At 35.0% G+C, this 12,744-nt stretch overlaps 1 protein-coding gene across 1 annotated transcript; it reads right to left on the bottom strand.

Annotated features, from left to right (window-relative positions):
* Positions 1–1,450: 1,450 nt before the first annotated feature.
* LOC132544065 (C-type mannose receptor 2-like) lies at positions 1,451–10,803 on the bottom strand. Its single transcript, XM_060207632.1, has 14 exons — positions 10,767–10,803; positions 9,848–10,014; positions 7,489–7,628; positions 7,091–7,218; positions 6,694–6,866; positions 6,082–6,203; positions 5,735–5,865; positions 4,661–4,818; positions 3,963–4,087; positions 3,698–3,819; positions 3,350–3,525; positions 2,764–2,897; positions 2,281–2,414; positions 1,451–1,530 (listed from the first exon to the last, which is right to left on the bottom strand). The coding sequence occupies exons 1-14, from the start codon at positions 10,801–10,803 to the stop codon at positions 1,451–1,453; spliced, it is 1,827 nt and encodes a 608-aa protein (XP_060063615.1).
* Between the last annotated feature and the right edge of the window lie 1,941 nt (positions 10,804–12,744).

Here is a 12,744-nt window from a genome sequence, read left to right as displayed (position 1 = left end):
TTTTTTATTGATTTTTGTAATGTGCACAGAGATTCAGCTAAGAAAGTCATTATTTCGAGTTATTTCCCTTACAATGTACTCCTTAATCTCATACAGCATTTGTGTATAAGATGACCGAAAACCAACACGTAGTTTAAAGTAGTTTTCCTGATGATGCTTAAATGGACTAAATAGGTTAATCAAAATGATATACTGAGGCTATTATAAAATGGTGCAAAAGACACAATTTTAGAATTAGATACAGAAGAGCCAAGACTTAAAATGCAGCATCATACAGCTCCACAGATATATGTTGAGAAATCATGATGCTTGGAAGCTGGCCTCATATCATAAGGTTTAGGATTTAGTTCAGTTTTTGAGGAAGTACCGTTGCTATTCCACCCAAGTTTGTTCTGATGTGTTTTTGGATGAAGTACGAGGTCCTCGTACCTCATATTTGGAGAAAGGACTGCAATATATTTATTGCTTCCCTGCATATTAGTTCAAAGTCATATTGGAACAACTCCCATGATGTAACTCCACTATCTTATACATTGGTTCTTACCTTTAACCTGTCAAATTCCAAATCATGATTTGAGAGAATTTTAGCAAGGAAGGAGAAAATGCCTGACATTTTCTTAAGTTTCATTTAACTGGTAATTGAACCCGACCATACAGGTCACTAACCAATTTGGCGGATGGAGGAGTTCAATCTATATAAAATGTAGCCATTTTCCAGATTCAGTCTTAAAAACACATATTTTCAAAAGAATTTAGCTAAATTCATAAATTGAAGGCAAAGTTTTTCAGGCAGTCTGTTAAAAAAATCCTAGAAATGTAAAATCTGGGAAGAAATTCAGCATATGATGGATAGTTATCCACAAAACAATTAAAAGATAGTTTGTCTATCAAGTTGGCAACAGGGTTACATTTATTTTTACATAAAGAATGGATAGAATATAACGGAAACGTGATCTGCGTCAAAGCGACACATAAGAACGTTCTATGGTAAAAAGACGGACGATAAACAGTAATACGACGTCGCCATAATGATAACGAGAGTACTTAGATTTATTAATTTTATTTTGAAATAAACTACAGAGTATTTGCATTGCATTGCACGAGTTTTTACGCAGTGAAAACAATGATTGCATTTCGTAGACAAAATGAGTTGCAGAATGAGTATCCTTTCAGAAACAATTTAGAAATGACGGGCTCCTATCACACTCGTATGAACCATCATTATCAATACAATAGATTAATCCAAAACTACTGAATAATATACTGGTACATTATCATAACAGAAACGAACAAATTCCTTAGTCCTTATGACTTCTTTCTGGTACTGATTTTTCTTTTTCTTTTTTGTCAGGTGCAAGTGTCAACAAAGTCATTTTTTCAGAAACACCGTTTGTAATTGTTCTGCCTTCGATATTCAATGAAATAAATATTTTGTATTAATATACCATTTTCATTGAAGAATAAATATTACGGACACCGCTAGTGCTATCACAGAATAGGATAGAGATCTTGTGCTTGCTTTGTTTGGATCTGAAAAGACAACACACTTGAATTAACAAAACAATAGCACTAGAAATCAGGTGTGTAGCTTTACTGCATAAACAAATATGTAAATTACAGAATTAAGATCTTCATACGAATACAAAACGCCATGTTGCAAAACATTTTTATCATAAAGGCCTTGGTAATATATGTTATAATTATACGAATATCATGAAAATGATTTTTTTGTATTTCTTGGGGATATTTACATGACACAATATTTTATATTTTATATCAAACAAAACCTGTGTTTTCTTATGTAACGTTATAAGCAGGAAGGAAGAATTGATCCACAACAGGAATCATTTGAAACATCTGACATCATATTATTTACTGCAATGGAAATTAAAAGGATGGTCACATTGATGAAATGTTTCTCTTGTCTTTTGCATTTTTGTCATTTTGTTTCAGCAAGCACTTATTTAACGTTACTTATTAAACAACCATTGGTTTAAGCTTATATTAATCCCTCTTGCTGGCTCGGATGGACGCGTACGAGGGGTATCTTGTTGGAGGGAGGAAAGCGGAGTACCCGGTGAAAACCCAGGTAACTCCATACCTCTTACGTCCGTCCTGGGAATCGAACACTGGACACAAAGGTAAAAGGCGAACGCGTTGGCACTGCCACACAGAATCACCTAACAGGGTGGGATAACGAAACTCGTGTCAAATGCCAAGTTTCTTGGTAAGTTTCGTTACATCAGGGGGTTATGTTATTACATTTATTTATCAACTTACTCATGCCAATGGGCAATTTTTCACAGATAAATCCTATTTTGGCTTTGCATTTGATGTCTATGTAACGTCCAGCCCAAGCCAACATTACGCAGTCTTTATTCCCGAGTTTGTCGTTGGGCTCAGAATTCCATGGCCTGTCAACAAAAGATCATTTAACTTATATATTTTTCAGGCATACTTCGTCTTTTTGATAAACTTTTAGCATTTTGCAAATGATTTTAAGGAATAAGGAAAACGACAAAACGAAAGTGATAAAACGAAGTATACTTTTTTCACTTAAGTTGATTTCAAGGTACATGACTATATTTTGCTATTTCTATTAACTCCACAAAGGCAGTGCATTATGAATCCCCAGACAAATTTTCTTGTTTAATCTAGACTATCTGCAGGTTTCACTTTATTGTTTGTACAAACAGGACTTATTGAGAAAACAATATCGATGTTGTGAAAGGCATGGAGGAAAGTACGTTATTGAAGTCTTACACGACAGCCATATTTGCTGGATTGTTTGATGGAGTTGGATAGCTCCAGATTCCCTCGTATTTGATGTCGTTTAAACCCGTCCACCACGACTTAGGATTTAGGGGTTGATTTGCCAAAGCGTTGTTGATGAAGGTCTTGCAACATAAATGTATATAATTAACCCTAAAGATCGTTTACCATGCTAGATTTTTAATAGAAGCATAAATGAAGCTTCGAATGAACTCGTACACCAAGACCTATAACTCCGGAATTTTTACTCTTATCCATTTACTTTCTAATCAATTAAAGGGAAGAAAAATTCTGAATATTGTACGGTATTTTACTTATGGCATCAATATAGACTTGCTTTGTCCTTACGGTTACGGATACCATAACTAATTAGGATACAAGTTCTGCAGACGATCGGCCTTTTATGACTATTTTCACTATAAGGAGCACTATTGTTTAACATCAGAATGCTGCAACATCTTTCCAAAAAATTAAGCTACTCATCAACTCAACGACGGACTTAGATATGAAACAATTTTTCAATTTTCCCATCAGCCTTTACAAAACCCCTTAAAAGTTGGGTGTACGATATACTTACCATTTCTGCTTGGCTATTTACAGCTAGTAGTGTCGGCTCCATCTTATTCGGCTGGGCCAAGTTTTTACAAAAAGTATTGGCCTCGTCCCACGTGAACGTTTGGTTTGCGGCAGTAATATAATAACACACAGTGGTGGTTGATGTCCAGGCTATCCATCCTTGTGGACATTGATTATCTGTTTAAAAATGTGATTTACACATATAAACCTGTCAACATCAACAAACATTCGCATGTGATAGCCATGATCAGGAGAGCAGAAGACGATCAGAGCAAACCATTATACTGATACATGAAGGATAATCTTATGTGAAATGTGTTCGTGTGAGAAGATGAAAAGCTTTTTATACCATTATATTCACAAATGGCGGGTGCCTGCAGGAAACAATCTCTGTCATTATAGTTGCCATCTTGACGAATGCCTGCACAATCTTCGTCTCCAAACCACGAGTTTGGCTCCTGGTTCCAGCGACTAAAATGTGCAATCACAATTTTATTAAAACATCATAAGTGGAAATATCAATATTCGAAATTAAAACCTTTATATATATATATATATATATGTATGCATATAAATATATATAAACTTCCGTTGCATGCTGTACAGTTACTTACATAAGCGAACTATTGGCTAAGGTGCCATCAGCCCAGCGGTAGGTGCCTTCGGTGGCTTGGTCATTGAGACCGGACCAGTAGACGTTTGGATGAGACTCATCTGTCAACTGCCATTCAACCCAGTCCTGAATAATGTGATCATAGAATTAAGGGAGAGGATAAATATGACGTCACAGATACGGTCACTGCACAGGTTCGTTTACCGCTAGAAGAAATTACGTTTCCCAACGATCATGCAACCAGAAAAATGATTTGTACCCCAGTAAATTTGGATACGCGACGTGAAAAAGCGCAATGGTAGAATGACATATCAGTTAATCTGTCTTTCATCTTAAATGCCGTCTTCGTCATTTATAGCGGAGCATATCGATAAACAATGTGAACGATCTGTGGATTCAAGCCATTGGCCAGTTTAGAATGTCATTTGATAGTGCTATACTTGCAAACAAATATCTGAAAAAGTCATCATATTAAGTGATTTTGAGAGATAAAAGAAATGTTCTGATTGGATGAGAAAACTTTTGTAGATATCATACGTTGCATTTCAGATATCATAGTTTAAGATTTTGACTTCATAACATCAAATTACAATACGATATTCAATTTAACGCCGACGTTAATACTTAATTGCAGTTACGTACCTGAACCAATAAATGTAATGCTCATAGAGACTACACTAATTATTTGAATCAACTCACCCTTTCGTCTAGAGATTCAACTTTCAATAACCTTCCTTTGAGAGTTGTACATATCTTGTTTGCATCAGCCCAGGTGCTTTTAGGTCCATCATAAATCATATAGCACTTGTGACCGGCACGTGTCCATCCATTACACCCCATGTAGTAGTCTGTGTTCTCTAAGAGTATGTAAATCACCCACGTTAAGTTTATCATTAGATTCTTCAGTAATGCATAACATAAGTGAGAACGACAATTTTTCCTTTTTGATTACCGGTTTCATTTGTCCAGATACATATAAAGGTTATTATACTTAAGTATCACAATAGGATTTCTATAGAGATTCTTACCAGAGGTCCCATTTCATTCGTGTAAGATTTATGAACACATATCTTTGTATTTTATATAGCTTCTGGCGAGATAATATAAAACAGGAAATCCTGACGAGTTGTTTTAAATCTCATATGGAATGCAAACGAGTTTAAATGTCTGTTTATCACAGAGAAACGTTTGCAAACATTGAGAAAACATAATTGACACAATATTATCTGTATTCTCACTCAATAACCGCTAGTAATGTAATATTACCTGTGACGTTATGACGCCATGTGGCGTCAAAATTGGAAACAGTGGGAACCTTCAGAAAACCACAACTAATCTGACAGGTGTATGATAACAAAAAGCAAAAATATTTTTACACTAATAACTGGGTGGTTATATGATAAAACATGATGACAAACGGTACATTACATACTAAGCAACTTTTGTCCATTTGGCCTTTTACCACTAAGTTGAAAATGAGAGATAGGGGTGTTTTGTATTACAGCTAAAAATGTTTATGTTTATTTGCGTATAAAGCTAGCAATGAACGAAAATAAACATTTTATCAGCGGGCGAACAAAACTTGAAGCAAATGTGTCCCATATACAAAACGTACAGGTAAAATTGTCTTATAAGTCTCATAAAAACTTTCTGCATGCTACTATTGAATTGAGGAAAAATATTGAATATGTAAAACCTATATCCGGAACTTCATGAAAGCATCCAGCTATCTTAGAAGTTAAAGACATATTACAGGCAGGAATATTAGCTTACGTGTAGTGGTGCCCAAACGACAAGCGAAGTTCATCAGTTTGTTGCAGTTCTGGTCGCTAAATTTTCCATCTGTTTTCAGGACGGCACAGTGTTCGTCATTATTGATATGGTCAGGTTCTTTGGCCCAGGTACTGAAAATTTGATTACACAAGTAAAACGTTTAAGTTAACAATAGGAAAAGACTTCAGTAGCAGTAACGCTGTTATAAGATCGACACGTAATAGCATTTGAAATCATTCTTAATTACTTCCTTTTCTAGAAAATATCTCATTGTTTATATCTTTGAGGGTTGTATTTAGTTTTCTACTTAATCATAAAACCAACATTTTATTTTCTTAACAACTTACAAAAATCCATTGCTGAACGGATCTCCGCTGTCCCACGCCCAGGATGTCGCTTTTTTAACTAGACCTGTCCAGTACATCATGGTGGAGTTGGCTATCTCTGGCATCTCGTTAACGATGTACGCCTAAAACATTGTCAATAATGAGGATTAATTATGCCATATGAAATGTACCATAAAGTAGTTCGATAGGATTTCTTCATGAAATTTTAGGAAGCTATATAATGTCATTATCAGACAAGTTAAAGGTATTCTTCCTTATATTGGCACAAATTTCTTACTTAAGTAGAACTTAGGAGGACAGAGACAAAACTCTTAAATAGGTCCCGCTAATCAGTCCGATGTGTGAGGTCGCTAACCTGAAAAGCAACGTTTTAGATTGCGCTTGGCTTTATGCTATTTCTTCCTCTATAATTACTTTTATTATTTCTAGTTTTAAAATGAGAACAAATCAAATACCATATTGCGGACCACTTTAAAAACAAAGGAGTTTCCGTGATGAAACCTGCCATATGAATCTAGGTCAGTCAAATTGATGTTACTTTATCACAAAGATAGCAAGGACACTAATAATAAAACAATTAAATCTGATAACAAAGAAGAAAATATTTCTTACGGCATCAGTTGTTCTATCAAGAGTCACGAGTTTGCCCGTAGCATTGCCAGAAACCTTCGAGGCACACATGGCCTTGGCATCGGTCCAAGTCAATAGCTGACTTGGATCACTGGTGTTGCTAAAGTAGTAACACGTGTCTGTTCCAAACATCCACCCGAAGGGACAGCCAGTGTCTATAACAGACAAAGTCTTAATGTATATGTGATTACCTCACTGACGTGAAAAGCTGAAAAAGCAGAGCTAACTTTGCTGCTGACACTTATATTTGGATGGGTTGATGGATGGATAAATGAATGGGATAAAGAATATCATATCTTTCGATACGTATACAATAACAGCAATCCTTGTAACCAAAAAAAGTCTCAGTTGAACGAAGCATAAGTGTTTTTGTACTTACAACGACCAACGTCCAGCTCGCATATATACCCAAGGCGCTGATCACATTTCCAGTTCTGAAAAAAGCCTTGAATATTGATTGCTCCACACGAATCTTTTGAATTGCTGGTAGGATAATGTTCCCAGGATCTGAAACAGGTTTAAACCCAGTACAAAGTTCAAAGCAATGTACGCTGGAAAATATAATTGGGGTTCCATTGACTTAAAGCACACCCAAATCATCACATACACTTAGAGAATCATAAACAGATAATAGCATGATATGTGCTTTGTCTCAAATCTGGTATGTATCATATCGACAAGAACCAGAGTGTAAAGCCAGCAGTATAAAAGCGACAAATTAAGGACTAAAGCGAAAGCTGTATTCACATGTGATACATGTCATGAATTCATACTCACATAGTGGACATATTCACTTTCTCATATCCTCCCCATTCCCATACTCCAGTGCCTGTTGCTGTACCATCAAACCGAAGGTCGGTCATATCAGTCCAGAACCCATCTGACGTAAATTGTGGAAGAGTATCCCCAAGGAACGCCTGAAAAAATAAACACGCGCTGATGAAAACTCCATCAAAATTGGAATATTTCTTTTTTTTTTCTTTACATATTTTCAATTCCAAAAAACTAGCTCCTACATCACCAAAATATTAGTCTTACGAAGTGAAGATATACAGAAAGTTATTAAATTGATCAAATATTTTCAGGAGAAGTATTTTTTAATGTTTTACCAGTATTATGAAATACCGTTGATAAAAGGCGTTTTCGTCGAAAATTGACCATAAAATGCTTTCAGAAGGATTTAAAAACTGAGATTAATATTCTCATATCAATAAACTTACTTTTACCAACGATTATTACTATTCAAGTTAAACGTCAATATTCGGTCATTAAATGTTTATATGATATCTTTAGAAACATCGCTAGTGAAGAGATTTATCCATGAAGGTATGTAACCTTGCTATATCATCTGTATTGTCCCTTATTACTAACAACGTTGTTAAGTATCTAACAAATCCGACAAAAATACAATTCTAGCCTTTTAGAAAACAGACACTCGATACTTTATTTCGAGTCACGGTTATTCAATAAGGTCTTTTTTATGTTCTACAAGTTCCGTCTTTTCCACAACTCCACTTATGATCTGTAAACTTCAACCAAGTGGCGAATTCTGATGTGATTCACAATTGATGCTCCTTCAAGGACACAGCTGAATTTTTTTATCGTCAATATCTCTGACCTAATTACCAAATGCGAGCATGGTTATGATGGCATTGGGTATCACAACTATACACAGAGTATTACAACAACTACACAGAGTATCACAACCATACACAGAGTATCACAACTATACACAGATTATCACAACATCTACACAGAGTATCACAATAAATACGCAGAGTATCACAACAACTAAACAGAGTATCACAAAGCTACAAAGAGTATCACAACAGTTACACAGAGTGCCACAACAAATACACAGAGTATCACAACTACACAGAGTATCACAACAGCTTCACAGAGTACCACAACAATTACACAGAGTATCACAACATCAACACAGATAATCACAACAGCTTCACAGAGTATCACAACAATTACACAGAATATCACAACAACTTCACAGAGTATCACAACAACTACACAGAGTATCACAGTAATTACACCGAGTATCACAATAACTACACAGAGTATCACAACAAATACACAGAGTATCACAACAACTAAACAGAGTATCACAACAACTTCACAGAGTATCACAACAATTACACAGATTATCACAACTACACAGAGTATCACAACAACTACACAGAGTATCACAACAACTACACAGAGTATCACAACAACTAAACAGAGTATCACAACAAATACAAAGAGTATACAACAGCTTCACAGAGTATCACAACAACTACACAGAGTATCACAATTACACAGAGTATCACAACAACTACACAGAGTATCACAACAACTACACAGAGTATCACAACATCAACACAGAGTATCACAACAACTACACAGAGTATCACAATTACACAGAGTATCGCAACATCAACACAGATAATCACAACAACTACACAGAGTATCACAACAACTACACATAGTATCACAACAATTACACAGAGTATCACAACAACTAAACAGAGTATCACAACAAATACAAAGAGTATACAACAGCTTCACAGAGTATCACAATTACACAGAGTATCACAACAACTACACAGAGTATCACAACAACTACACAGAGTATCACAACATCAACACAGAGTATCACAACAACTACACAGAGTATCACAACAACTACACAGAGTATCACAATTACACAGAGTATCACAACAACCACACAGAGTATCACAACAACTACACATAGTATCACAATAACTACACAGAGTATCACAACAAATACACATAGTATCACAACATCAACACAGAGTATCACAACAACTACACAGAGTATTACAACAACTACACAGAGTATCACAACAACTACACAGAGCATCACAACAACTACACATAGTATCACAACAACTACGCATAGTATCACAACAACTCCACAGAGTTTCTCAACAATGACACCCAGTAGCACAATAACATGAAGTATTATGAGTAATACTCTATTCATTTTTGAGTAATTGAATAAAACAATTGCAAAAGCAAGGCTCGAACCTGAGTCATTGACTGTGAAAATATTTTGAAATTAAAAAAAAGGAGTATCACAGAAGTACGCGAAAAGGTATCCGATCTGGGCGAAATTAATTACCTTTTCGTAAGCAGATTCTACCCTAACTAGTGTAGCAAGGTAGTCGTTACATTCGTCCGCTGCCTCCTGGTGTGTCACGCGCTTGTTTGTGTTGAAGAGGTAGCAGTACCCGCCAGAGGGATACCAACCAGGGTCACATCCAAGATCAACGGTGTCTCCAAACACAGCTTTTTATACAGAAATGGATTATTAGCATAATAACCTCTTTCAAATTCACCTGTATTAGGTTTAATTATAAAAATGGAAACTTTGTTTTGATGGATTTGGTTTACAAAACGTGGATCAGAAACAAAGAGTGCAAATGTGCATCACATTCCTGACTTTATCAGAGAGTAATGAGTTTACAGGCTGAGTCAATATCTCGTCGTCTGAATGCACCGATAAAAATGATATGGTGGTATCATAACTATTCCAGAAAATGTGAGTTCGTGTAAAAATAGTAGTAATTACAGTCGAAAGATGATTATGTTAAAATTTCTACATCTGGCGAATCAACATTTATCACAATGGTTCGTTGAAAGACTGTCTCCAGTGTCAAGATATATCTGTGACCTTTATTTGAATACATGATTATGATATAAAATGTTTGAAAAAGAAATAATAATCGATGAAATGAGGACAAATTATAAACAAATGAAGAAAGTACAGGGAGAAGGTTAAGGAAGACAAAGACAATCAGACCATACTAAAGAAGAAAATCAAAACAACACAAGTGCAATATATAGGGAATTGTTACGATTGTTTTGCAATTAAAACGCCTTTATGTCGTCATATTTAAATATTGGTTAGTAAAGAAATGGTACAATTATATCAGATGAAAATGAACCATTTTCATAAGCATTCATAACAATTAAATACAAAAGAATGAAGAAATATGAAAATACGAATGATAAGCATTTTTATATGTAGTCATATTTACCACTGAAAGCTGCCAGTAAGAGAAATACCCTCAGCATATTGACGATTTAGTTACAGTGTAGAATGTCGTACCGCCATCAGTTCACCGCCCCAGAACACTTCGTTTCGACTTTGATCACATTCGTTATCTCGATTGTGATATATTCCAAACCCACTGTTTATACACAGTATCAGTTACACAACGTGCGACATACCGTTATCTTCTACAGCAAGTTTAATACAATTCATACAGGCTCTAATCCTAACCGTATCACAACAACTGCTGTCTGGTGGCCAGATAGTGTACTTAGATAATATCACAACATTTATGTAAGTGTTCTATTGTGTATATGTGTTCAAACAGCTATTTAACACAATTTTCTTACGATTTCCCTTGAAAAATTCTGCTAAAGAACAATGTGTTTACAGGAAAAATCGTCATTGCCAACATGATAATACAAACAAAAAGATAGATTCCCGACAAGTCAACAAAATATTAGTATGTTATAATGTCCCTAAAACCTTAACATACCTATCTATCTATGTTTCTATTTCTCGGGATCGTACGATCGGGGACACATTGCTTTTGTGCTGCATGTTTGTTTGTCTGTTGCCATTACTATTGCATCGAAAGAGGTCGGGCTTTCATAAATGGCATGTGTGTTCCTTGTGACAAGACCTTTCCGACAGTACCATTTATTGACCATGTGACCTTGACTTGACCGTGACCTTTTTAACCTACAGTTGAATTTTTTTAGCATAGGCCATAACAATTTAACTAAAGCTTTCAAATTATTACCACAATGAAGACATATGTGTTTCACAAAATGTGCCTGCAATTAGCACATGCCTTACAGAATAGAATTTTAATGTCCCACTTTAATTTTTTCGCGGTCGTGGACATGTTGTTTCATAAACACGTCTTGTTTCTTTATGAAAATGAAAAATTTTAAACAAAATTACAGAATTAATACACCGAACAATTTATTACGTTCATATATACGCGTTGTTCATTAGTTTTATTAATTGATCTCTCGTCCTATTGTATGTTGATAAACTAGAAGTTACAATTCAACAGATTAACCAATTAAAATATAATCCAATCAAAATATAAACCAATCAAAATATAGACCGATCAAAATATAGACCAATCAAAATATAGACCAATCAAAATATAAATCAATAAAGAATAATGAGTAATGAATTGATACAAAGCACACTCAATTAAAATAAGCAACAACAAAACAATATATTTCACTTCTATAGATAATTAATGGATACATATCTTAAAGGACTAAAATGTAAACAAACCCGTGATTCCGGTCAAAATCGGGGACACGATAAGAACAACAGTAATACTAACACAAGCGGAGTTACTACACCTCATTCATCTTATATAACTAGGCCAAAATCACACAAAGATTATCAAAAAGCTATGTTTGGTAGTGTAGGTGCAGAAAAGCCTGCAGAAATACCTAAATGTTAAACACTGAACATATAGAAATATACCTTTCTAGGAAAGGAAAACAAAATACGTGATTTCAATCGACAAACTGAACTTAGACACCATCAAACCCTAACAAGCAAGGCAATGATTATCCAACTAATCGAACATATCAAAACCCATATAAATGAATCGTTTTCCTCCACAAGTATTGTTATCGAACTCAGTTAAGATATTTTTATCTTGACGCGAGTCTTGTTTTTCTCAAGGTTTTAACAGGTGCTCGTATATTTGAAATGTCAGTTTGAGAAATTATAAAGAAAACGTTAAACTTAAACTGATTCATTGCTCGAAAGAGAAAAGATAATATATACCTTAATTGTTTAAGTGCAAGATCTTGCCGATAACCTGGTGATATATCAGTACATTTGGTACTAATTATTAACAACTCGAACAAAGTTTATTTGTTTATATTGTTTATCATTTCTATACGTTCTATTAATGACCAGGGTCATTTAAGTGCAGGCCAGGTTTGGGCGATGGAGGAAATCAGGAG

The sequence above is a fragment of the Ylistrum balloti genome, unplaced genomic scaffold (assembly GCF_031769215.1).
Source record: "Ylistrum balloti isolate Yb309-2 unplaced genomic scaffold, AGI_CSIRO_Ybal_v1 Utg369778, whole genome shotgun sequence".
Lineage (NCBI taxonomy): Eukaryota > Metazoa > Mollusca > Bivalvia > Pectinida > Pectinidae > Ylistrum > Ylistrum balloti.
This window is presented reverse-complemented; position numbering and strand designations above follow the sequence as displayed.

What these genes read in the sequence shown, in the direction of transcription:
- LOC132544065 (XM_060207632.1), bottom strand. Translation starts at nt 10,803, where the DNA reads ATGCTGAGGGTATTTCTCTTACTGGCAGCTTTCAGTG. An exon ending in AAAGTGAATATGTCCACTAT is followed by an intron (nt 7,219 to 7,488) that starts GTGAGTATGAAT and finishes AACCTGTTTCAG; the next exon opens with ATCCTGGGAACATTATCCTA. An exon ending in TAAATAGCCAAGCAGAAATG is followed by an intron (nt 2,898 to 3,349) that starts GTAAGTATATCG and finishes TTATGTTGCAAG; the next exon opens with ACCTTCATCAACAACGCTTT.